General features: G+C 32.1%; 1 protein-coding gene across 5 annotated transcripts in view; it reads left to right on the forward strand.

The window, feature by feature from the left end:
* The window catches only part of LOC105150465 (glutamate receptor ionotropic, kainate 2), a 145,136-nt gene that overhangs the window by 83,730 nt on the left and 36,266 nt on the right, over positions 1-25,140 (forward strand). For 4 of the 5 annotated variants that reach the window (XM_087413537.1, XM_011063581.2, XM_011063582.2 and 1 more), the window contains exon 8: positions 13,014-13,166. The exons of the other annotated variant lie outside the window; for it this stretch is intronic. In XM_087413537.1, coding sequence (XP_087269663.1) covers positions 13,014-13,166 — 153 coding nt within the window. The remainder of the gene's footprint in view (positions 1-13,013; positions 13,167-25,140) is intronic. 5 annotated transcript variants of the gene reach the window in all.

Genomic DNA, 25,140 nt, shown 5'->3' on the forward strand with positions numbered 1-25,140 from the left:
TTTTTTTCATTCATCTTTTAATTTACATTTTAAAACACATTATTTTTATATTATTTGTTCACTTACTCACAAATTATATTATTTTATCATTAAGAAATATAGAATATCAATTTAACATAAAATCTTTAAATAATATAATCGCATTATAAATTAATGATTCTGTTGAATATGTAATTTTACAAAATTTTGACAAGGACGGGAGTTAACTTTTCCAATACAAATACAAAATATTTTTTACTGTGTAATTTTATCTCTGTGCGATCAAGAATCAAAAATACTTTGAAATGTATCCTTTAAACATGAAACATAACTCATCGTTGCACTGTAAGTTTGAGAGCTTATCGACAACTTTCACGAGCTGTCTCCAGATAATACCTCCTGTTCGCTTTCAAGTGAATTGTCAAACGCCATCCTATTGTTGAAGACAACCTGTTCGCGTCGTCGTCGCGTTGTGCCCATACCTCCGGACGCAACCCGTGGTGAAATTACCTACCTAGCCTGGCGGCTTTTGTTTCGACACGATTCCGAGCGTATATCGTTGCATCCCCCGTCACTCCTCTCAGCCAGTTCCGTTGCCACCTCGACATCAACCCCCACACCCGTCAGCCATCTCCTTCCTTTTCCACGCCGCTAAACGACCGAGTTAGCTCCGACAAAGCCGCACAAAAAGCTCGGTCACAATCAACGCTTTGCGGAAGCAAAAGTGTAAAAGAAGAAAAAGGAAATAGAGCGCAGTTTAGGCATTGGAGGTCGAGAGAAAGAAATAGGCGGTTCCAGTCGCCGAGATAAGCGGATGGCATACCTGGTTAACTTTTCCTTCAGACTTACCGTGAGTCAAGCTTCGACGGGGAAAATATAGACGTGGGTGGTTACACAAGAAGCGCGATGTAAGTAAGGTACGTAAACCGAGAGGAAGAGCGAGAGATCGACTCTCACTTGACAGAGATGAGTGAGACAAGAACGCCTGGATAAGAAGAAGCTTGTTACATCAACGTGGAAACCGCAGATGCATACTGATCGTGCGTTGACTACCAGCAACGCGCTTCCTTTCCTCCTTCTCGTTCGTTTTCCTTCCTTTCTTACCTCGTTCTCTCGACGAAAGAGGTAACAACCTCACGGAGGCGAGATGGACTTTTTCAGACTCGTCCACGGTTGAAAGCGCGAAGCAGGCGGATGTGAGCCACTGATGTTACGGCGTAATGAGAAAGATCTACATCAAACCATGATGAAGAAACAGACGCTCGGTAGGATATAGACACGCCTAATTGCGCGATTCGGAAAGCTTTAACGACTTTCGTCGATAAAAAATAAGATATACAATATATTTCATGGATGTTAGTAACGTGATTTTGCAAATTTAAAGTTCGTAGAAATTTTTTTATCCGGAACTTTTTATATGAAAAAATAAAATTTTGGAACATTAATAATTTGCGTATTTTTTAAAATAATTAATATATTATACGCTGAATAAACTAATTATTTTTTTAATAAGAAACGAATTACAAAAGACATTTTTTAATTTACAGAAAAGAAAGTTTTTAATTTATTTAACGATAAATTAGATAAATATAATATTTTTTACATATGAAATTCCTACTTAAAATATAAAATTTAATTAATTTTTTAATCAAGAATTGTCATGTTCAAAATACAAGCGATTCACACAGAGTAGGATTAATTACGATAAGTAAAAATATCCTCGCTTGGTCAAGCAAATGAAAAAGCTATACATATATATTAGATTATATATTACGAATGTACATAAAATGAGTAATCATTAATTACTTAATAATTTTTACTTAATGCGGAGATTAATGAGAAAGGGAAGGAAGGACCCAGGCATCAAGATTTCTGTCTCTGTCTCATATTTCTCTTAACTCTTCTCCAATTCGCTTGGCCAATGAATCACTGAATCCCCTGCTCTGGTGGATAACCTTTGGTCTTAGTGCTATAAATCAGGCTATCTCGCACTCGAAAGGTTTTATTATTTTATTTGGCAACCGGGTTGTAGTCATACTAGGAAGGTAAGTTCTCCCGTGGCGACTGCAGCGGTCAGAAATATGGCTAGGACGACAGTGGTCTGGCTGAAACTTTTTTGAGAAAAATCTGCAGCGACGAACCGCAAGAACTAACACATGTTTTACTAATCGTGAATATCTGTCGTAAAATATTATCCATCTATTAAACTATTTTAAAATTTTTTAAAATATTTGTAATAATTTTGTTAAATAAGTTAATAAAATAAAATAAACTAAAATAAAATTCTCTTAGCTTTTAGATACTTTGTGAGGTAAAATAATTACATTTATTAAAATGTGCGAAGCAATTGCCCAGGTAATAAAAGTTAATTTTTTCTAAAATCCTTTTTGTGCTGCGATATCATGTATGAGAGCCTATGGATAAATGGAGTTGCAGTCCATAGTCATAAATTATACCCGTTGCGCGTTAAACTGTCAATATCAGGTGGATTACAAACAACCAATTTACAGCGATCGCTGCAAACAGCTTGGCGTATTATTACGAGTCATTACGAAATGTGCGGTCAACGCGAATTTTCTTCACATAAAATACAGATGTTTATTATGGCGCATTACCCAACTAATTCTCCACGCACAATTAATTGTGATTTGCAGAGAAAGAGAGAGAGAGAAAGAGAGAGAGTTCGATATAATTCTCAATGGATTAATCGAAGTTTAATACGCCATAAAGTTTTCTGTCACGATATACACATATTACTGCAATAAAGTTTTTATTAATAACAAATAAAAGATAATAAGATAGGAACAAGACCGTTTATATTAAATAACATTACAATCCGAAGCGCCACTACGGTCTAAGTATTAAGATGTTGAACTAATATATATATTATTCAAACGAATGAATTAACTTCAGAAATAATAATTACGTGTCGATATGGTTGTCGACATTAACGCAATTAATCTGAAATGTAATAATCCCCCCAAAAATTCCCCAAATTAATCTTAAAAAACTGTAATAAACTTATTGCGAAAAAATATTGCCTCGGCCGGGAGTCGAACCCGGATCTCTTGCATTCCGTGTCTCGATAGTCTAAAGGCTCAGGACGCTCGCACGGAATTCATTGGTTTACGAAATATTATACAAAATACTTTGCTGTAAAAAAATTTTATCAATATGCCTTTTCTTTTTTATAATTCTTTATTACGCATATAAAAGAGGAGGACTAATAAAAGAGAAAGACAAAATGAAAAAAGATTCAAAATAATATCTAAATTTAATCTTTTAAAAATTTAAGGTTCTTAAAATCTTTGCAATAGAGAGTTCAATGATACACATCATCGAGGATAGTTTAGAGTTGAACACAGAGTGCTGTAAGCTTAACGAATCCTGCCACAAATATCGACAGATCTTTAATAATAGGATAATAACTTCTATGCTTTGTGATAAATTATTTATTGGAATTATGATCAAGATAAGTTAAAGATTAATCCTGAGAATACAATGGATAGTCTTAGATTTAAACAAATCGGATCCCGGCCTGAGTCAGTGGCATATAGGATAAGAACCATAACCATTTCTCTTTCCGTTATCCGGCTGCACAAGAGCGGCGCTTGCCACCACGTGGAAGATTGGTTAAGCTAGCGACTTCATAAAAAAATTTCTGTTTGCCAAACAGGCCGACGGAATGGAAGAAATTCACGTCGTGGAATCCCGCGACATAAAGCAAGATTTGTTTCAGAATCCGCGCTCCGAGCGGTATTTATTTCAATTATGTCAGGCTAAAAAGAAAGCATTTATCTTCATAACGAGAATTTTTCGGAACAGGATTCTGTATAAATGGACTTAGATACTTAAAAAGATCTCCTCGAAGCCGAAATTTACGATGAGTGAAAATACGTGTAACGCTATAAATATCTATTCGTGAATTTTGAGTTTATAAATATCGTTAGATACTTATTACCGGATAAGTAACTGATGACACATTGAAGACGTAACATTATCTCATGATTAGATTTATGATTTTATATAAATTGGGATTATTTTAATATTTATAATTTTATCTAGACTATGTTCATAGCTTTCCACTCAAATGCCACCCAGGTATCATTTGTTCTTGTTTATCGAACATTAATATAACATGACACCTGGAAAATGTTCGGATGGGAATCTGATTACGCCCTAGAATAGATCTCCAAAATTATTATTAATTACAGCGGTGTTCACAGTGGCAAAAAATGTTTAACTTCCGCCAAGTTAATTTGTCATCTGCAGGCTATTCAGATTCCTCACCTGTAACATTTCTGACCCAACTGAGAAAGGTGAAGATCTCGCTTGCTAGACAGCAAGTAGTTTGACACGGCATTTCCATTTCGCTTTAAATGCTAATGAACAGGCCGATTCTGAGACCAGACCGGAGTCGTGATGTGAACCTCGTCGTTCGTCGTGAGGTCAAACGCGCGTTTCAAGAAAGAGACAGACCAGACAAATTACAGATCTTTTTGAACTAATTCTATGGCGCGATTATCCAGATAAGGATTGAATCATGGATTAGGAGACATCAAAGTTTCGGCTTCCTTGCCGAATGCACAACGACAGCTTACGAGAGCAAGTGAATGTCCAATGGCTAACCACCGATTCATCCGACCCGGACAAGACTCAAGTCTGGCACAGCCGGACGGCTGGTGTACGCGACCATGCCAGTTTCTTCATTATTCATGCGAGATTGCCAATTTCCAGAACGTCAGGATGCTCAACCGATGAAAGCTATCCGTTCAATCTCATGCGGTCGCTTGTACTGGCCGAATACGACATCGAATACAGTGTAGCGTCATCATGGCACATGTATGAGAGTTTTTTGAAAACAAATGCATTTATTGCGAAAAAAAACTTTAAAAGTTTTACTCTGATATTTGTAGAAATTTATGAAATTTATTCAAATTGAGATTTGCAACACAATGCCACAACCTTTTTTAATTACAGACCGTTTTATAAATATGGATTCTAATAGCACAATTATTGGTTAATACTTTAAATAAAATACGATTGGGAAATAGGATAATCGATAATGAAATTAATATCCATTTGGAGATACAAATAACGTTAGTAGAGGTACATGTTTTGTTTGCAACAAATATATATTCGAGCAATATATTATAATACATTGGGAACATTTTTTAAATAACTATCGCAATTTTAAAGAGCGTTTCCGTGTTTAATGTATCACAATTAGATTATCTGAATGCCAAGGGCAAATTTTATTACGCGTGGTACATGTTACCAAACGTGTGAATGCAGTTCGTGCAATTTTGTTGAGTGACATTGACGAATTTTGTCGATTATTATGCACCTAAAGAATGTGAAGCTTCAAATTGCCTCAATGCATATTCGAGTTAAATACTATTAAGCAAAGCCACGCTGCCATTCCTGTCCGTTGGTTGAACTCTGGCTAATTAAAAGCACGCTCCAATTAGCTCCGTATAACTAGAGTGTATTCACGGTGCAACAACTATCGCAACTTCCATCCAACTAAGAGATTTCTGATAATACGCGTGAGCTCGTCCACCTCATTTTCATCCCGACATGGCATAATAAGGCGTAAGCGCTGTGATAGGAAATACAGTGAACCGTACTCAATTTTAATTAAATTAAACAAATTTCCAACAAACTGGTAACGCTCAGATTAACCAATGACAAGTCCGCCATGGAAAATTTTTGTTTCTACTGCTTTTAGAATTATGCGATTCTTTGTTATAATTAATTATAGTTAACATTAAATTAAACAGGTTTTTTTTTGAAAATTTATTAAAAAGACCATCTCTTATTTCTTATTTAATTATTAATTTAAAAATAGAATTGAAATTGAGAATGATTTATTTTTTAACCTTTTTTTAATGAAAAAATACATGGAAAAGTTCTATTAATACATTTCTTTATAAATTGAAAATTAAAAATTTTAAACTCAAATAGGGATTTTACGCGTTCGCGATTGAAATTGTGTCAGTGTACTGTGAATAAAATTCTGTTAAACGGTAATCACAATAATTCACTCAATTTCGCTCAAAGAGGGTGAAATTAAATGCGTATCCCGCGCTGTAGAAAAAAGAATTAAATGCACAGCATGCGAAGCGATCATGCTCGATGTCGCTCGTTGGCGGATGTTCCGAACGATCTTTTTCGATGGGAGGGAAACGCTTTATTGGGTTGTCGGATCTCATGAGGCTCCACGATAAAATGTTTTGATATTGGTGAGAGCCGCCGCAATCGATACAATCGACGCGTACGGTTCCGTGCACCTCCGGCTACCCGGATCATCGAAGCAGGGGAAAAAAGTGATAACCGTGTCGTCTATCGCCGGCTATTAATTTCTCCCGGTTTCCGAATTCACTCGGTGCGATGGACGTGTTGAACGCAATTTTTCCGCGACGCGGACACGCACGCACGCACCTGCAGATCGCAATTGCGTTGCAGTGAGTATTCCGCGAATGTACGAATTGCGCATTTTGACGGTGAATACCGTACAGTTAACGTTGCAATCGTTTCGCGAAGCTCGCTTTAATAATATGAAGAACGGATATGTCGATACCGTCAAATGACGGTCAAATACGACATCTGTTCTCCATTGCGGGAGGAACATAATTGAGAAAAATATATTTAAACAATAGAAAAATTTTTTTAATCAAGGATACAATGAAAGGATACATTTACAATGAAAAGAAATATATTCGACATAAGTAAGCGAAGAAGGTCATGTTTGATTAAAATGGGTCTCTCTATTTAATAATATTTTTTATATAAATTTTACAATTTTTAGTTTAAGCAAACTGTGCACCTATTACTTATCGGTCGTAAAATACAATCCTAAATATAAACTCTGAAGCTAAAGTAATATTTCTAATTAAATTGATAACAATTTAATAATAGTTATATTAATGAAACTTAATGAAATACCTTTGTGAAAGAATTTATTGTGAAAAATATTGTCTTAACCAGAATTTAAACCTGGATAAATATATTCGAGTTTTAAATTATATCATATTAATATTATTAAGAAAATTCTTTGCATGTAAACAAGACTAACAATAAGTAACTCCGCGATATAAGTAATGATGAAAAAAAAATTAATAAATAGTAATTGATTCGATTATTCCAAGATTAATATTACTAAATATCTAAAAATATATTTTATTTTACATCAGCATTATTGATATTGAGACATTGGCTAATTATGCGCCGTCAAATTATAACAAATTAAACAAAATCGCATGTTTTATTCTTTTCCACCAAATACAAAAAAGTTATAATAGCTTGGTTATTCAAGGGTTATTGCGACAAGCGACTTTTGCCCCGTATTGGTTTATGAGTTTCTGTTCTATCAATACCGTTTGGTTTTGGCGATGAATCAAGCCAGTCACGTGCCATCAATTAAAACTCGTCGTTTCCAGTCCTATGTGCGATTTCATTATTTCTGCCGATCACAATTTGAAAAAATATCCGTATGTACCATTGCCCCGCATATCGTTGTTATTCTGTTTGCACGTCATTGCGTTTTGGACCATGTTGTCCGACCGAATGTGGCAACTGGGAAAATGTATTTGTACAAATTGCCATAGACGTGCGCGATTTCGTACTTGTCTGTATTTTGTACGTGATCGTCATGATACAACGGAATACAAATTCAATAACAGGACATTTTGTGCGGTTTGATTAAAGACACGTTATAAAAATGGACAAGCAGTCCAATTGAAGCTGCCAGTGTTAAATACAATCTTGAAAAAATTAACCTTTCAACTAGAAATATGCTCGATAATATAGAAAAAATATTCTTTGTATATATCGCAAATTTTCTTACATTATTTACACATGTTGCTATAAAATTACAATACAGCAGCCAGCCTTATTTTGAATTCAGTAACCTACGAGCAATCGCGAGCTTTATCGATCTCTCGCGCATCGTCGCCTCGACGCGTCGCGCTGGCCGATCAGCGAATGAGTGCAGCGATCGGAAAAATTCGGAAATTTATTCGCTCATATATAACGATCATTTTACTGACGGACGCATTATTCCACGCACACCTGATACTCCGTGTGCTGTTTGCACGACGATTCTGTGGCTTTACAACTCAATACCGCACGCATCGGATATTATTTCAATAAACAAAAACCCGTGTATGTGTTGAATCGTATTACAACAAGGATACCATTTTATCTTGCATGAATTATTCGTGTTACATGCATAATCATAGATCGGAATTTTCGCGGTATGAGATGTGTGATAATGAACGAAATTTCATAAAGTAAGGATCGTTAATTGATTGATGTGCATGTAATTTCAGTTGCCTAGAAAGCCATCAATTTGCACTAGCATTAATATCTGTCGAAATTGATGTTATCTAATGCAAGTATTAACGGAGTATAAGTAATACACATTATCCTCAGATATATTTTCATTGATAGAAACGTCTCATGATACTTCAATATGTATGCGTTTTAAAGTGACTTTTCTCATTAATGTTAATGTGTCTCATTGATAAAAGATAGAAATAATAGACAATAGAAATTGATTGAAATCTCTTTATGAAGAGATCAATATTTATATATAGTTTGCCTACGCATTAATGAAACGTTTTTCGAGTTTGATGTATAGGACTGATGTGATATGATTTTGCTTTCACCAAGATTGATAAAAATTAATATATATTGTTTCTTCATTAATTCATATAAGAGTGTGGATGTTTTCTATTTCGGATACTTATATTATAAAAACTTCAGAAATATTTTATAAAATATATCTTTTATTCTAGTTAATTAATTTAATATTAAAATAAATCCAATATTCCATTTCAAAAATATAATGAAAAAATATTAAATAGTTATTAAAAGATAGAGAAATAATATTGATTCCGAATCAACTCTTAGGGGAATTTCCAAACCACAAATCGTTTGCTTGCTCACTAGAATGCTTGTTTCTACTGAAAGAATTTTAGGAATTTCTCACCGCTGTGTAACGAATCCGGTCATTTCCTAGGCAAATCTGCAAATTTCTGGTCTTTTAGAACAACATACTCTTGCTACCGCAAAAAAAGAAATGAGAGTATAACTACCTGCAGTTAGCCCGTAAGCTATTTCAGACAGATTTCAAGTTCGCAGTAAGATGAGATTTGTGTCTACAAATAGTTTGTTGGAGCTTTATTGTTTGCCTCAGGCAGAGGTAAGACAAGCCGGATATGCTCACACCCACCTGAGTCACATCCGCTTTATCCTACTATCGTGCTTGTGCGTTGCGTATCCTGTCGCATAAATTACGTTAGCGCCAGTTCATCAACTTTCACGCGAATGAACAAACTTTCCGGCGAATTCTCATTCCAGATTATTACTGCCCCCGCACATCACCGGAGGTTTTAGCGTAATTGTAAAACCGCAACACGCTTGACATCGATAATTTGTAAACTAATATTGAACAAAATTGCATGCGTAACTTTTTACTCATCTCATATAATAGTATGAATTACTTTAAATTTTTCATTACCAAGCTTAAATATTCCATGATTAATAAGAGTAATAGTTTTAATAATTCATAAGTTAATAATTCAATTATTAATAATTCATAATTTAATAATTCAATTATTTAAACATAATGATGTAGGAATATTAAGGATGCAAACCATTATGAATTAATAGTATATTAAAATTCTCATTAAACTCCATGAAAGTAATTATAAATTCTAAAATCCCATTTTCGAAAATAATTTCTGAGAAATTGTAATTCTATCCATTGTGATTCTATCCAGTTTCTTTTAAGTTAATTAATACAGACTTTGAAGAAGTCACTGTAAAGCCAAATAATCTTAGCATAATATAAATAATAATAGCGCCACCTTTCAGTTATCTATCGGGTTCTTAATTCTCTGAGGATGCAGCAAAAGAAAGTTTTACTGTTCATCAAAAAGCTCTTCTCGGTGTTCGAAAAACCACATTATAAGGAGATATCGCTTACACGCGATCACAATGTCATTTTCTTTATTTGTATTGAAATACATTGCTCGATAATTTATCAATTATATCGAGAATATTTTCTGCCGAAGAAAAATTTTATTCTTAAAAAATTTCTATTTGAGAATCAAAATATTGTCGGAATTCTTTCATTTTATTTTTCATTTCATCGCTTCGAGCGTTGAGAACAATAGTCAGAATTTTCAAGGAGCTATCCGGAACTTTAAAGAAAATGGAAAGATCCGTGAAAAACTTTCCACTCATGGAAAACTGAGGAAATCCGAAATGAGCACATTGGAATTGGTTAAAATTTGGAAAAGTTGATTAGTCGCGGTAAATTCGCGTGTCGTCAACGTAAACACAATATTGGATCAACGTACGGGAAGGTGCGGGAACACGTCGCACTTTAGCCCATGGCAAACAGTAAAAGCTCCTCCACAACCTACTCATCCAACAGAAAGGGCGAACATATAGCGAGTGATGAAGAGACGTACAAGACTAAGCACGGGCGCCGGTCGTTTCCTGGATGCTTCCGCGTGTTTGTCCGCCTCAAATACGTGCCTTCCAGGACACAGTGTAAGGAAAGTGCAGGGAAAGGGAAGGAAATGAAGACGAGAAGCGGTCGCGGGCGGAATGGTAGCGTCGTGCTTAGCATCCTTTCACGACTCTGAAATACGAGTGAAATCAATTCGCGACGTGACTACCTCGCATTGATCGCTACCATCGGAAGCTTTCACTAAAAATGTCCCGGAAACTAACAGTCTTTCTCGCATCGTGATTGTAGTAAAATTTTTACGTTTCATGATCGGTACATTGTTAAATTTATTATGTCAAATTATACCCAACTTGAATTATTTTTAATTATTTCTATGAGTCGTCACTGCTCTTCTAATATGTCATTAATTTAACTAAAACAATGGACTTAAACAACGACTTAACTCAAGAAATGTATTAAATTTGTTTTACACAATCTCGTAGTCTTTTATGTATTAAACATATATTATGTAAAAACATACGTTAATATGAATATCATTTATTTTCGAAACTAAAAAATTCTATTACAGATTGATTTATATTTTGACACTCATAGAAGTTAAAAATAACAAAATGTTATTTAGCACAAAAAGTTGAGTTAATATTTTACTTACTATTGTTTTTTTATATCTAACAATATTAGTAATTTTTTGCTAATTATAAACTGATGCCTGCTCGAATAACTTTTTGTTTGTTGATTTTCATAAATATTATTACGAATGATTTAATTACAATGATTTTTAAACCATTTATTTGTTTATGAGTAAATCTTCAATATCATTATTTATTTTTGTTAGTAGATATTATTATTCTTCCATTGCAATGCATAACGAAATGCAGTCGTTAGAATAATAGAAATATATTATTACAATTTAGTATTCAATGTGAAAAGCATGCATTATTAATATTTCGATTTTACCGATATTGGATTTCAATATATACTACCACAATAAATACTAATAATTTCTGTGAAATACGCGAATAGATAATGAACGTAACACAGCTTTGATCGTGTTGATCGTTCTTGCGTTAAATTTACTCTTTGATAAAAAATTTATGCACAAGTCTAGACGTTAGAATCGGTTTTTTAACGGTAATATATATGGATACACGTAGAACGTCTTTCTTTTAAATCTCTCAAGAAGAATCGAAAGTTAATAATAATAATAGATTTTAAGATATGCCGAGATAATGCGTTAATAAAACATTTTTTGTAATATATTGGATATATATATTGGATGTATTAAATTTTATTTATATTTTATAACGCCAATTTCTTACATTATTATATTTGTTAACAATAATAATTTATTTTGCCATATCTGTCTATATTTAGTATCAATGTTTTTTACCATTCCCAAGATAATTTTTGTCTAGATTTATGCGTAACATATTTGTCAAAAGAATGCATTTCACTTACAAAAAGATACATGACATAATTATTATGGCAAACTTTGTAGTTAATAATAAATTGCGATATACAGTGACGAAACTAATTGTTTGGACAATGTGCCATTATATTAATAATTTTTTCAGCCTATTATTTAAACTAATATGAAAATACAATTTTTACAATTAATCATCTAAATAAATATAAACTGTTAATCTATTAATGCTATAATGCGAGCGTGGAATCATAATTTTTAACATACGGAAGACCATTCGAAAGAAATCATCGATATAAAAATGGTGCATTAGTTTTATAACTGTATATATATTTTTTGTTAAAAATGATTTTTTCCGACGACTATTGTATGTAACTATACAATTAAAGAGAAAGAGAAGGAAAAGAGAAGCAAAGCAATTCACAGTAAACATGATCAATGAATTTTCGACGAGACAAGAATAAATAACGTGTGAACGAAATTAATTCATGCAACGCCGCCATCAAATCTTCCGTAGTCTCTTCTCACTGAATATTACATTTTCCGTCGACGTTTCCGGCGAGAACGCGACGTCGTCGTGACGACTAGATTAGAACTGGCGCGTAACTTCGACACGGCAACGTACCATGAATTTCATAATTCATGGAAATAAACGCACACGTGACTAATAGCGTTACAATTAATAACCGGAGCATTTCGCTACGTGCTGCACATAACTCGCGCCCGTTTGCTTTTCGAAAATCCTTTCGCATTCTCACATTTCACTTTATGTTCAAGTAATTATATTTGTTTATCAAGTTTAATTAATTAAAATCGCTACATATTAATTTATACTAATTAACATTTCTGTCTCAAATTATTGTAATTTTACATTTTTCAATCAAATACATCATATTAAGCAAACGTTTCCAGAATATTTCTCTTACATTTATTAATGTTAATAATTGAATAACATTTTTTTTTTAGGAGTGAGGTTTATAAGTTACTTCAAGATCTTAAGCAAAATAATTCCATTAAAAAAAAACTAATTAATAGCGCTAGAAATATTCGTATTTTTAAATTACACGCTTTGTATTATCGGGTGAGCATTAGCAATGGATAAAGCTAAGATTCATATTTTTGCAGGCCGAACCAGCATTAATATATGACAGTGTACAGGTGTTCGCGGTAGGATTACGTACCTTAGAGCAATCCCATGCCTTAAGGCCCGCCAATATTTCCTGCGAGCTCGAGCACCCCTGGGATGGCGGCTTGTCTCTTACCAACTATATCAACTCGGTAAGCTTCCCTCTTTTGCATTTCTCTACACCAATATACATGTATATTACGTAAATTACATATAATATCAACTTTGAACTATTGGATTATATTTGGATTATATCGGGCAGCATATATCTAGATTACTTATATAAAACAGATAACTGAACAGCGCAATAATCATCATTAGTAGGATTAGATGACAACATGCGAAGTATACAATTTTGTATAAATATATTTAGTATCAATGTTACTATTTATTTTCATAAACTCACGTTCGAAATATTGCAGAAATTTGGATTTTTATGACATAGAATGATAGTTATTTGCGCCATAAGACCATGACGTTCTCGTCGTAAATATATCCACGGGACGTATTTTAATTTTTCATAACACCATCCCCGTATACATTCTCCACAATGTCATAGCATTGTCACTTGCCTCTCGACTTTTCTCGAGAATAGGCATTGTCGAAGGAGAGAAAATCCATGCCGGAGAGCCCCATCGTTGCTCTTTAACAACATCACTTGCCAGATTCGCCTCGAAAGACAAGGGGAAAGAAACATGCTGCGATGGCTTACCGTAAATTACGGTTGCTAAGATCTGGCAGGCATCCAAAATAAATATCCGATATAATAGCAAGTACTCGTTTCCGCTCGATTTGTACAAATATTTAACTTGACGCGGAAGAAACCATCAGATTTATATGCGTTGTATACGTACTAGGCACATGAAATTCGAATGAATTTCATTAAAAAATTTTTGTTGATCTTATTATTCATATTACTATCTTACAGTTAAAATATTGTAGAGATATATTTTTATAATTTTCAATGCGTTAATATTTTTTATACGAAACTTCGAACTTTCATCATATTTCAACTTATATTATTAGGTGTTGGAATTAATTCGTAGCGTTTTACAAGTGATGGGAAGTACTTTCATTAATGTATTTTTTAATGCTCATGTGAAATAAATAACATGCTTTCATTCAAAAACGCTACGAATTAATTCCAACACCTAATATTTTTTCGGACTGTTAATATTCTGATGAGGTGTTGCTAATAATAATAATGCTTCAAAGAGAGTATCTAGCAGCTAAATATTTGTATGAATATTTGTATGTAGGAGAAAACACGTTTCAATAAATTTCAATCAACGTTTTGAGCGCGAGCGTATGTCGCTCGTACGAGACACCGCGCTACTAGCGCAAGCGTATAGCAGCGCGACGGATAAATTGTTTAATACCATGATGGACGATTCCAAAGCTGTCACAAGCAGAAGCCACAAATCCTTCCGTGATGTTGTACTTCCCCTTTTCAACCTGTACGACATTCTTCCTGTTCCCGTGTCCGACAAGGTACGATACTCAGCTGCAGTATTTCAAGATTGATATCCACTAGAGACAGAAAGAAAATCGCGATATTGTTCTTTCATAAAATATCATACACACACGTTATGTATAAGAAATATAAAAATTATATTTTATAATTATAAGTTGCTTTTATTTTACCATTTTTTAATTTATTATTTTTCTCGAGGAAGATTTGTTATTTATTATTTTTTACATATATTATACATAATATATTTTATATAAAAGGAAAGAGAAAACAATATCTCTCAATTCTTTTTTCTTCCGTTTCTAATTGATATTAATTGTGAAATACTATGACAGAGTAGTACGTACTATACATACAACATTTCTAATTTCTTAACGTATTATTTCTTATATCTTCAAAAATTTCCAGCCAGATGGATTTTTTACGTTTTCTTTCAAAAAAAGCGAAGACCAATGGAATTTTTAGTATTGTATGTAAGAGTATGTTCTTTTAAAAGAATAGAATATAAGAAATGTAATTACTTATTATTGAAAATGTATTTCTTTAAAGTACTATTGTTCTGTCTGAAAGAATTGGTTCGGTGTTAAGAATAATGTTATGTATAGGAATAAAATTCAAATTTTTCATATTTTCTATTAATTCTTCAAATTTTTTTGTTATTATATGTTAAAGGAAAAATGCCATAAAATGAATATTTTAGCATAACAATTATATCAATATGTCTTAAAGATAGTCAATGTGAGAGAGAAAGAGAGAGAGAGAGAGAGAGAGAGAGAGAATTGTTGTCTTTAAATAAAATCTTAGACATTGATCTTTTCAATCCCTGGATCTGAATTCAATCTAGTATCTATGAGAAGAATTAAATCGTCGCAAGACTTGATAAATATGCAAATTCTAAGAAGACCGAGTTTTAACGGAAAAATGAAATCGGGTACCACATAATTATATGACGCATATTCTTCATTGTTATATATCGTTATTATTGTAAAAAACAAATTTTAGTGGCAATATTAACAAGGTTAATATCGGTAAACATTAAAACATTATGGAACAATATTAGCGGTAAAATGTTAATTAAAATATCACAAAACTAATATCATATGAATTATTGCGTTTATTTGCCTTGCAAAACATTGGTCGGATACTTTGGAACATTAAATAATTTTTTAAATAAATACATACATCCAGTAATAAATATCCAGTAATAAATAGTGTTCATTTTTATATTTTGTTAAATGATGTATCCTTATATCCAATATTAGTCAAAATTTCTTTGGTTTTTACTTTTGATTTAAAAGAAAATATGAAAAATCCATTTGAGATTTAGCATGCTGTTGTATATTTTACACAACTTTTGTGTAGAAATATTTATAGTAATTTCGCAACTGATCTCAAAAAATACACAAACGTACACCGATGGAATCTCTTTTATACACACTTTTGAGCCGGTTTCCATCACGATTCGATGACCCTTCGTTAAGTGGAAAGTCCGTGGTACTATATATCTGAACCGGCGCATAGAGTTCAATTTTCCCGAATTGTACAGAGACTTTCGTAACCCGGCGCGTACGTGACTTTCATGTTGCTTGTTAAGAAATAAAAAGTTCGTACGGTAAATGCACCGACACGAGAGACCATTGGAGAATTTGAACACGGCTGAAGCAGGAAGAGGCATGAGAAAAGTGAAAGAAACAAAGATAGATATCGAAAAGAAAGAGAGGAAAAGGGTGAAAACCAGCGTTGCGCACAGTAGGAAACTACAAGAGTAATAAAAATCGCGCTAGTATCACCTTATATATACCGAAGAAGAAAATGATAACCGTTAGTGTCTGCATGTTTTTCTCAAGGAAATATCTTTTATGAGAATTAGTTAAAGCGCTCGCGAGATAGAAGGAGGAAACTCGCGCGTGCGACGAACCCGAGATACTAAACCAACCATCGCGCCGCTTTAAGAGCAGAACAAACATTGCGTACACTACTTGCTTGTCATCCAACAAACGAAATAACATCGTATACTTGTTGGGGGCAGCAGACAATACGACCGTCCACATTTGCTTTGCAGCGTCTTCTCGCTATGTGCATTCATAATTTGTTAAGTTTACCTTCTTTAGCTTCCCTTTAGCTACTAGTCGTCGACTTTAACCGTCCTTAGCAGAGAAAGGATCTGAGGGTTAAAGCTCCTGTCCATAATATCTCGTCCTTCCGATTTCCCTCCTCTCGCTCTCGATCGAACGCGCCGATTATACCCGCGTGCGATCATTAATTAAATAGCGCCATAGAGATTCCAATATCAGTCGAAGGGCTCTAATCAACTTGGGGATATTTGTGCCATCGTTTCCTGCCGATGCTGGAATTCCTGCACGTCCAGTCCGACGTGCCGACGCAGTTTAGATTATGACACCGAATATGTCGAAAGTGAATTAATGACGCCGCGCCCAGCATTGGAATACATATCCATCTTATGATGAAGAGACCAATAAATATCATCTGATTCGCGATATGCCTCGTACGTGCGGTATACAACAATCAGCTGCACATAAATGCGATGTTATTTGCGATATTTGTACTTGCTCCTGCGATATATAGCAGAATGCAATACAAGTAACAATAGATAAACGAGCATCATTCTCTAATAATTATACGATAATATATACTGAAGATAGTATAATATATATTGAAGATGGTTGCCCTCTCTCCTTCCCCCTCTCTCCTTCCCCCTCTCTCTTTCTCAAAATAAACTGAAACGTATATCCAAATATTTGTTTAAATAAAAGAGAAGATAATATTATGGCCAATGTATATATTATGATCTCTCTTAATATCTCCACTGTTATGTAACTTATCTTTATAATTACTTATAAAATTATTTATTCAATAACTCGCTGTTATACCATGATGCTAATATACCATTATTCAATAACCAGCACTTATTATAATGCATTTTTAATTTCAAGTATTTTGAAAGGAAATTTTCTGAGGTACATTTTAGCATTTAATTACACCTACTTCTTCATTTTTCTTAAACTTGAGTGTATTTCATGAATGTATATATTTGTGTTGTTTGCTATTTAACATTTTATTTAACTGCATATTTTTTGAGTTATGCAAATTTAAACAATATCGTGGCATTTTGCTAATGTGGCCTTCTATGGGTATTACTCACGACCTCTTTTTTGAGATTTTTATATTAAAATATAATTATTTGATAATCGATTGTAGCTCTACTATTAATCTATAGTTTTTATTACGTGCTATTTTTTAGTATTGAGATTTTTAGTACTGAGCAGTTTATATGCAGAAGTTATGTGAATATATATTTATTTGCATACATTTTTAAATGTTTTACTTTTTTGTTAATTTTGCAAATATTTTCTAAACAAAATTAATTTTTTAAGGCTATTTTTATGGAAGGCTGCGTTACTATTCATGTTTTTCTTCTAATCATTACGCAATGTCGCCATGTTTTTATTAAGAGTGTCTTAAGCAATAAATATTTCATAATTTTGAGTCCAGAATCGATTCAATAACATTTTAACGAATGTAATTGTTAAATTTTAAACTTAAATATTTATTATTAACAAAGTTATTGTGTAAAATGTAACTGGAGTGCCATAAATATACCTTCTCCTCTACTAAATACATGAAATATTAAATTGATTTTAAAAATTTATTATTGCGTTCCAATTACCGCGCTGATTTCTTTTAGCCTTTTTCATTCATCATTATTTTAGATATTATTTTTACGTCTCTTTAAATTTTTTACATAAGATAAGTTCTTCATTCGCCACATCCTAATCCTGGCTCTTAAACATTGGAATTTTTTATCGATATACTAGAAATATTTAATATTTTATTAATTATGAGAGAAACTCTTTTACACTTTAATTAGATACTTTTTGACGAATTTTTTTTTATAGATATTTTCAAAAATATTTGAAGTTGTTAATTGCTTGCAAAAACATCGTAAAAAATACGTTTACTCAAATTTTGAGAAATTGAAATGTCACGTCAGAAATGAAACTTATTATTGCTAATATCATTTCTGTTTATTACACGATTTTAAATGTTCAAAAGTGGAACGTGCTTAACCTTCGTATTTACGTATAATGTCACCCTTTTTTCTCCTCTTTATCGCAAATATGACAGCGTCGTGAAACTATTTGGCGGTCTTCCGAGAGTTTTTATTGCTGAATTAGCTATTTCGCATTGTCTGCTCTTGTGCCTTTCAAGGATCTTTGTTGCATTTGTGTGGTTTTTGGCACGCACGTTATACTCTTGTTTATTTCATTGGCATTATTCTACTTTCATACCCCGATTTAGCCCGGTAGTGTCTCAACAGCAAGGGCAAACGTAAAGTGGGTCGTCAGATTAAAATCCGTCTGCTCGCCAAATTTTTAATAAATAAGGTAAATGAATATTGCGCGCGACACTGGTCGGATTGTTAAGGTGCCAAGCAATGTGACCTAAATTTTCGTAAACTCTCAAGATTCTTTTTGTGTATTTTACTTAGTGAGAAATTTATGGATTTATTCAAATATGTAATAATGTTGCAAAATCAACGATATTCTTTTAATGATACAGTCAAATCAATCTGAAGTAGATCTTTCTTTATCAAAGAAACTTATTTATTGCAACTTTTTAAATTGCTTACATTATATAATTTTCTTTTCTCTCTTCTTTAATCTTAAAAACTTTATCAATATAAAGTCCACTTGAAATTAATTGAAGAGCATAGTTTTCTTATCCATTTGATTCCTTGAAATTTAGTTCACATAATTTTTCTTCTTTAATCGAGTTGATTCGACAATTATTATTTTATCTAGTTCTTGTATCTCGATTTTACACACAAACTCATTTTTGAAAAATTATTTACGATTTGCGATTCATAAAATTAGACATGATTTATATATCTTGTAAAATTATAGTAATGAAAGTCACGCTCCTAGAAATATGTGATTCTTTTATCTTAAATAGAATATAAAGTCACAGTTTTTAGTGTGACATGACGGCACTATGTCTCTTTATATTTGTATCAAGTAAATTGGATGTATGTCACACAAAAGGCAAGATATTTCAGTGGAGGTTTCATAGCGTCACATAAAGTTTAAGAAACAAAAGTTCTCAACCTAAAAGCAAAGTAAAAAAATGGAAAGAAATTTTTAGTATAAAATTTAATTAAAATACTTTGTTGGGAGAAAAAATAAATTTTAAGATGAGGATTAATATTGAAATGAAATGGTATTTGATATAAAAATATAAATATTTGTTACAATAAATATTATGTTAGAAAATAGAAATAAAAATTACAGAGTATTATCACTTCAATACTTTTTTTATATAATAAATTTAAATAAAATTAATAATTAATTTTACTAAATTGCAGCATTGTTTTTTCAGAATTTTGTATTAATTAAAAAACTATGTATATTTAATTTTAAGTCGAATTAAAATCATATTTAATTTTTAAAATAATCTATAACTTTTCAAAAGTATCATATCAACAGTATAAATTATACTGCGAAAATTGTGTTGAATTATAAGTATACGTTTCTCGTGGTACTCGTAATTCGCGCTGCTTTATCTTCACTTTGCTAATACGATCGAATCGACACAGAAAACGAATAGGAACATATCCGCGCAATACGTTTGCGGTAAAAGTATTATACGGACCGCTGTTTGCACGAATTTCCTAATATAAATAAATATTCGCTTTATGGCGAAAATGGGATTGCGATCGTCGATAAATCAGCGTAAATTTTGTAATATCCCACAATCCTGTTGTTTATTTGCGAATATGCCAATATACGTCGCACTCTGATCTCAACAGAGAATTATATGTGCTATATTCTATAGTAAATAATAAAGCATTTATAATGAATGAAACATATGATAATATAGAGAATGTAAAAATGATTATGCGAAAATTTTTTTATTATTTAATAAAGAAATTAATAAATGTAGGTAAAGAACATAGAATTTAAAATAATAGCAGTCTAAATAATATAGTCGTGTATTGTAGTATTTTATATTTGAAATATTAAATGTAATCTTAAGTACTAAAATACAATATTAAATAGTACAAAAACTTTTATAATAAAAATCTTTTTATCTTTTATGACAAATTTATATGAAAATTTTTATACAGACATCTATTTTTATATTTTCGAAAAGCACATTGTATTTTCAATTTTCTCTTAAATTCTCTGTAACGATGTCACAAAACGCAGCCGACTGCCACCATTTTCTACAACTAATTAATGCAGCATACGATGAAAACGAAATTCTCCGCGCTCGTAACGTTCGTACCTTTACGATCCAGTGGACAGAAAATTCGTTCATGGCGGCAGAACCAGTCTGACGCGCGTTACAATTGCACGTTGGTCGGCCTTTTATTATCTTTCTCCATATATGTATATCGCTCGCATCTCTATAACTACGATTTTACCTTGAAATTGCCTTCACAACCCACCATGCAATAGTATTTCTACATTCGCAAAAAATTTTTCTTGTACCATGTATTTTTTCTATCTACGCAAAAATCTGCTTTTTACCTTATCTTGTTATACGAATCTCCAAAATATTAAACCAATTCCGTGTTATATTAGTATTAGTTGATATATTCATATATTTTCATATATTTTGTATAAATTTATTTAAAAAGATTTATATTGTCGTTAGATTATATTTATATTGTATATAGATTATATTTATATAACAGAGTAATTTGATACATAGATATCTGTTCCATTAATCATGGACCTGTAATCCGATATTTTTTTTAGATATCTTGCTTTGACAATACAAATAGTGTATCACATAGTACATTTCAACATATGGTTTCATCGTATATAATTGGGAACAAGCGAAATGCGTTTGTACAAATAACAAATCCGACAGTCGTACTGATCCATCATCCTCTTGTGCTAGTTTCATCGTAATCCTTGTCTTTGCCAATTCTCTGGTAAAAACGATATTTGAATCGTTTAAAATTTATTACTTAATTCAATTTTCATTGTTAAACTTACAATTAGAATATACTTTATATTTATGGTAATTATTATTATCACTATTTTAGCAAAATATCATTTGATTAAAAAAATCATCTACATTAAAAAATATTATAACAAATTTATAAACTGTACCTATAGATCGTTTTTTCCGAAAACGAAGAAAATAATTGTTAAAAGAATCGATTATCGATTATGAGAGAAAAAATATGTAAATTTGGAAAACAAAAATTAATTTAGCTTCATACAAAGATATTTGCTAATTAGCAAATATCTAGTATATGTAAAAAAGTTTTTCTTTTGAAAACATTGATGTTCCCCTATATATATTATTTTCTCATAATATTTTCCATTTATCTGCAATCAGATATCATATCTGATTTTTAGTATCAGTTTTTTTAAATCGGATTAGTTTTTAATCTGAACAAAGAGAAAATACACACACATTTCGCAATGATGTGAAAATTTAAAAGGATTTATTTAGAAGGTAAAAACTACATTTTTCATCTAAATAGAGTATTGGGTTTTTAAAAATTGTGTTCTGTTATGACTGAATTTGTAATTCTAGTTAATGCAAACATGACAAAGCAGCCATTATCGAGTAAATGGAATTTATTGTGCGCACAATTGATTCCAACTATTATTATACCATCGCCGAATTACCAAGCAATTGACGAGTAATTTTCGGTAATAGCAATAACCATGTCCGTTTTATCTGTCTCCTAATATTCCACATTTCTCTATGCGCACACTTGTTTAACCACATAGAGTCCATAGTTTTAATGAAAACAAAATGTGGAATGCATAGAACATCCGATGTGAGAGAAGCGTATATTATTGCGGTTATCGATTTCAGCGTATGTTAAAATGAGGTCGTTCTTTTGCTATATCTCGTGTTCCACGTCATATCAACCTCCTCCATCTTCCCCAAAACATTCACGAGCTTGTGCAATGTTTTGGATGACCGCTTACCGAAATTGTCCTCCGTTATGCTTCACTGTTATCTATCGCAATCTCACTCTCTTGTTGTCTTCTTTTTTTCCTCTTTTTATTTACTCCTATTGATTACTTGTCTTCTTTCTCTCTATGATTTTTCTAGTTTCCAGTTTTATTCGCTCAGAAATTTCAGAATCTGCATACCTCGCTTGCAAATAATTGGATATATCAATTCTTTTAGTAAGGAATTTTTATTGATTAGTAGAAAAAAATGTAAGTTTTTTTATAAACGATAAAGATTTATCGAATTTTTTGGGTGAACTTATAAGCTTATTCCGACCGTTAAGAGTCTCAAATATTTGATATACAGTGGCTGCTAAAAGTTTATAACATTAATTTTATAAATTTTTGTCATTCTCTTTTTTAATTTATATTATAAGTTAATAAAATTCTTGTTATAATCAAGTTAAGAATTACGACGTTTCAAATACTAGATAGTATATTAAGTACTTACACATATATTAGATCTTTATTTGTAAAGATTCTTTATCTGAGCAAACAATAGAATTACTTATTGGCTTTTAAGCAATGTATATGATTTTATTATTAATATTACGTTAAAAATTTTTAAAATTATTTCGTTCTATAGCGGAAACGAATGAAATAGTAAATTAATGGTTTTTGTATTCATCAAAGTGTCAATGTCTCGCGAGACAAGGAAGCCGCGTTGACGGCACAATTACTTGCACGTGAATTTAGAAGCAGTGATCTTCCTTAAGTGATTAGAATATCCATTCTTCGCGCCATTGCCCTAAGCCGGTCTGTGACGGCTCTTAAATCCTCCAGGATTTAGATAGTGCTCGCTCGGACGCACCCCAACGTGCCGGATTTGTTGGAACGCGGATACCGTCGGGTCAAATTGCTCTCATTCTACTTGCTCGTGCGTAATAGGCGGTATAACGCGATTAATATCGCTCATAAAAGCGCTTGTCGAGCGGTCTGAAGAGATTACCTACGCTGTAACGCGCTCGGTTACTTAGTACTTTGTATGTTGAACGCACTCGTCTCGAGACCATACATTATTTAATCGTTATGTACTGAGTTTATTTCACCGAGTGTCATTCACGGATATTAACTTCTAAAAGAATGAAAAGACGTAGAGTCCAGCTATAATAACGTAGTGAAACAATACACCTTTGTGTTAACGATTTACACGGATTTTCCAGTGTCGTCGTTCTACCTCGCTAAGAACGCCATAAATGTAATTAACGTGAGCGCGAACATTATTTTACGTGTTTGCGTCGTCGAGAGCAGGATTTATTTATTTTTTTTCACAACGCGAAATAATTTCTTTCAAAATTCTTTTTTTTTTCTTTAAGATTCGTAAAAAATTATGTACGTAAATTGATCAAAGAAACATGTAAGTATAGATATTAAAAATTTTTTAGATTACAATTCATTCACACGATTCAAATAATTAAGAATAAGCATATAGAAGTCTAGCTCATATGCAAGAATTAACATTTTGTACTTCTTGATTCTTTTTCAGTTAATATAGAAGATGGCCAATTTATACTATTGATGTTTTGCATACGAGCTAGACTTCTACATATTAAGAATGATGTTTTTACACGTATTTATGACTTTTGCACTCGCTTTGCAATGCTAATGACAGCTGGCGTTTTAGTTAGATAATATTTGGAGGTGCGCCAGGGTTTTCCCATTGCTCGATCACTTGCTGTTATTAACAATACCCAGCGCGTACAATAGTCGATATTCAATTCCAGGACAACTCGCGCGTACACGAACGACATCGCCGTCAAATCCTGCCGGCATATCAGAATCTATAGCGGATGTATCACGCGCAAAACGATAAAATTGCCTTTTTGCGTGACGTTCCTTAATAGATTTTTTCTGTTGACTCGGCGACATCCGCTAACGCTGTTTCTGTACTTTACGACATTCCCGACAGCTGAAACGAGTTTTTATAACGTATATACGTATGATCCAATACGTTAGCCTCTGAAAAATATTGATATATATTGGCGATTGTCGAGAAGAAAGATATGACATAATCAAGATTGAGTTTAATAGGTAAAAGAATGTACAAAATTTTCATCGCAATATGTAAATCATTTTTATTTTAATATAATTTATTTTAATTTTAATCAAATTTTATTTTTTCATGTAATAAGCAAATACTTCTTTGTTCTACTCGCAAGAGATGTATGTGACGTGTTTAATTATATTTTATTGTTAAAAAGTATATTTAAATCTTCGTCGAAAAGGTGAAATTTTCATCTTTCGAATTTTAGATTTTTAGATTAATTTGAACTGTACAAAAATCTGAACTTGAAAAAATTCTTATTTAACTAAATAATGACGATCTTATTGGTCTGAGCTGAGTCTTAATAATTAAATAATATTTCGGTGTGAATTTATATACATATCCTATTCTACAATCTGCACGTCAAAATTGTTTTTAGTTTTGAAGCGCAATTATACATCGAACTGGAGTATTAATATCACAAATTCTCACATTGAAAGCTTTAGATTTGTATTGTAATAAGTTTTTATTATCACAAAAATTAGATTGTAATTTTTATTATTATAATAGTTAGATTTTATTTACTTTTTTTTCAGATTTATAAATTTATCTAAGATTCACAATAAAAAAACTTCATTATATTTTTAAAGTCTGATCAGTAAAAA

This window comes from Acromyrmex echinatior, chromosome 14, assembly GCF_024713525.1.
Source record: "Acromyrmex echinatior isolate Ae372 chromosome 14, ASM2471352v2, whole genome shotgun sequence".
Lineage (NCBI taxonomy): Eukaryota > Metazoa > Arthropoda > Insecta > Hymenoptera > Formicidae > Acromyrmex > Acromyrmex echinatior.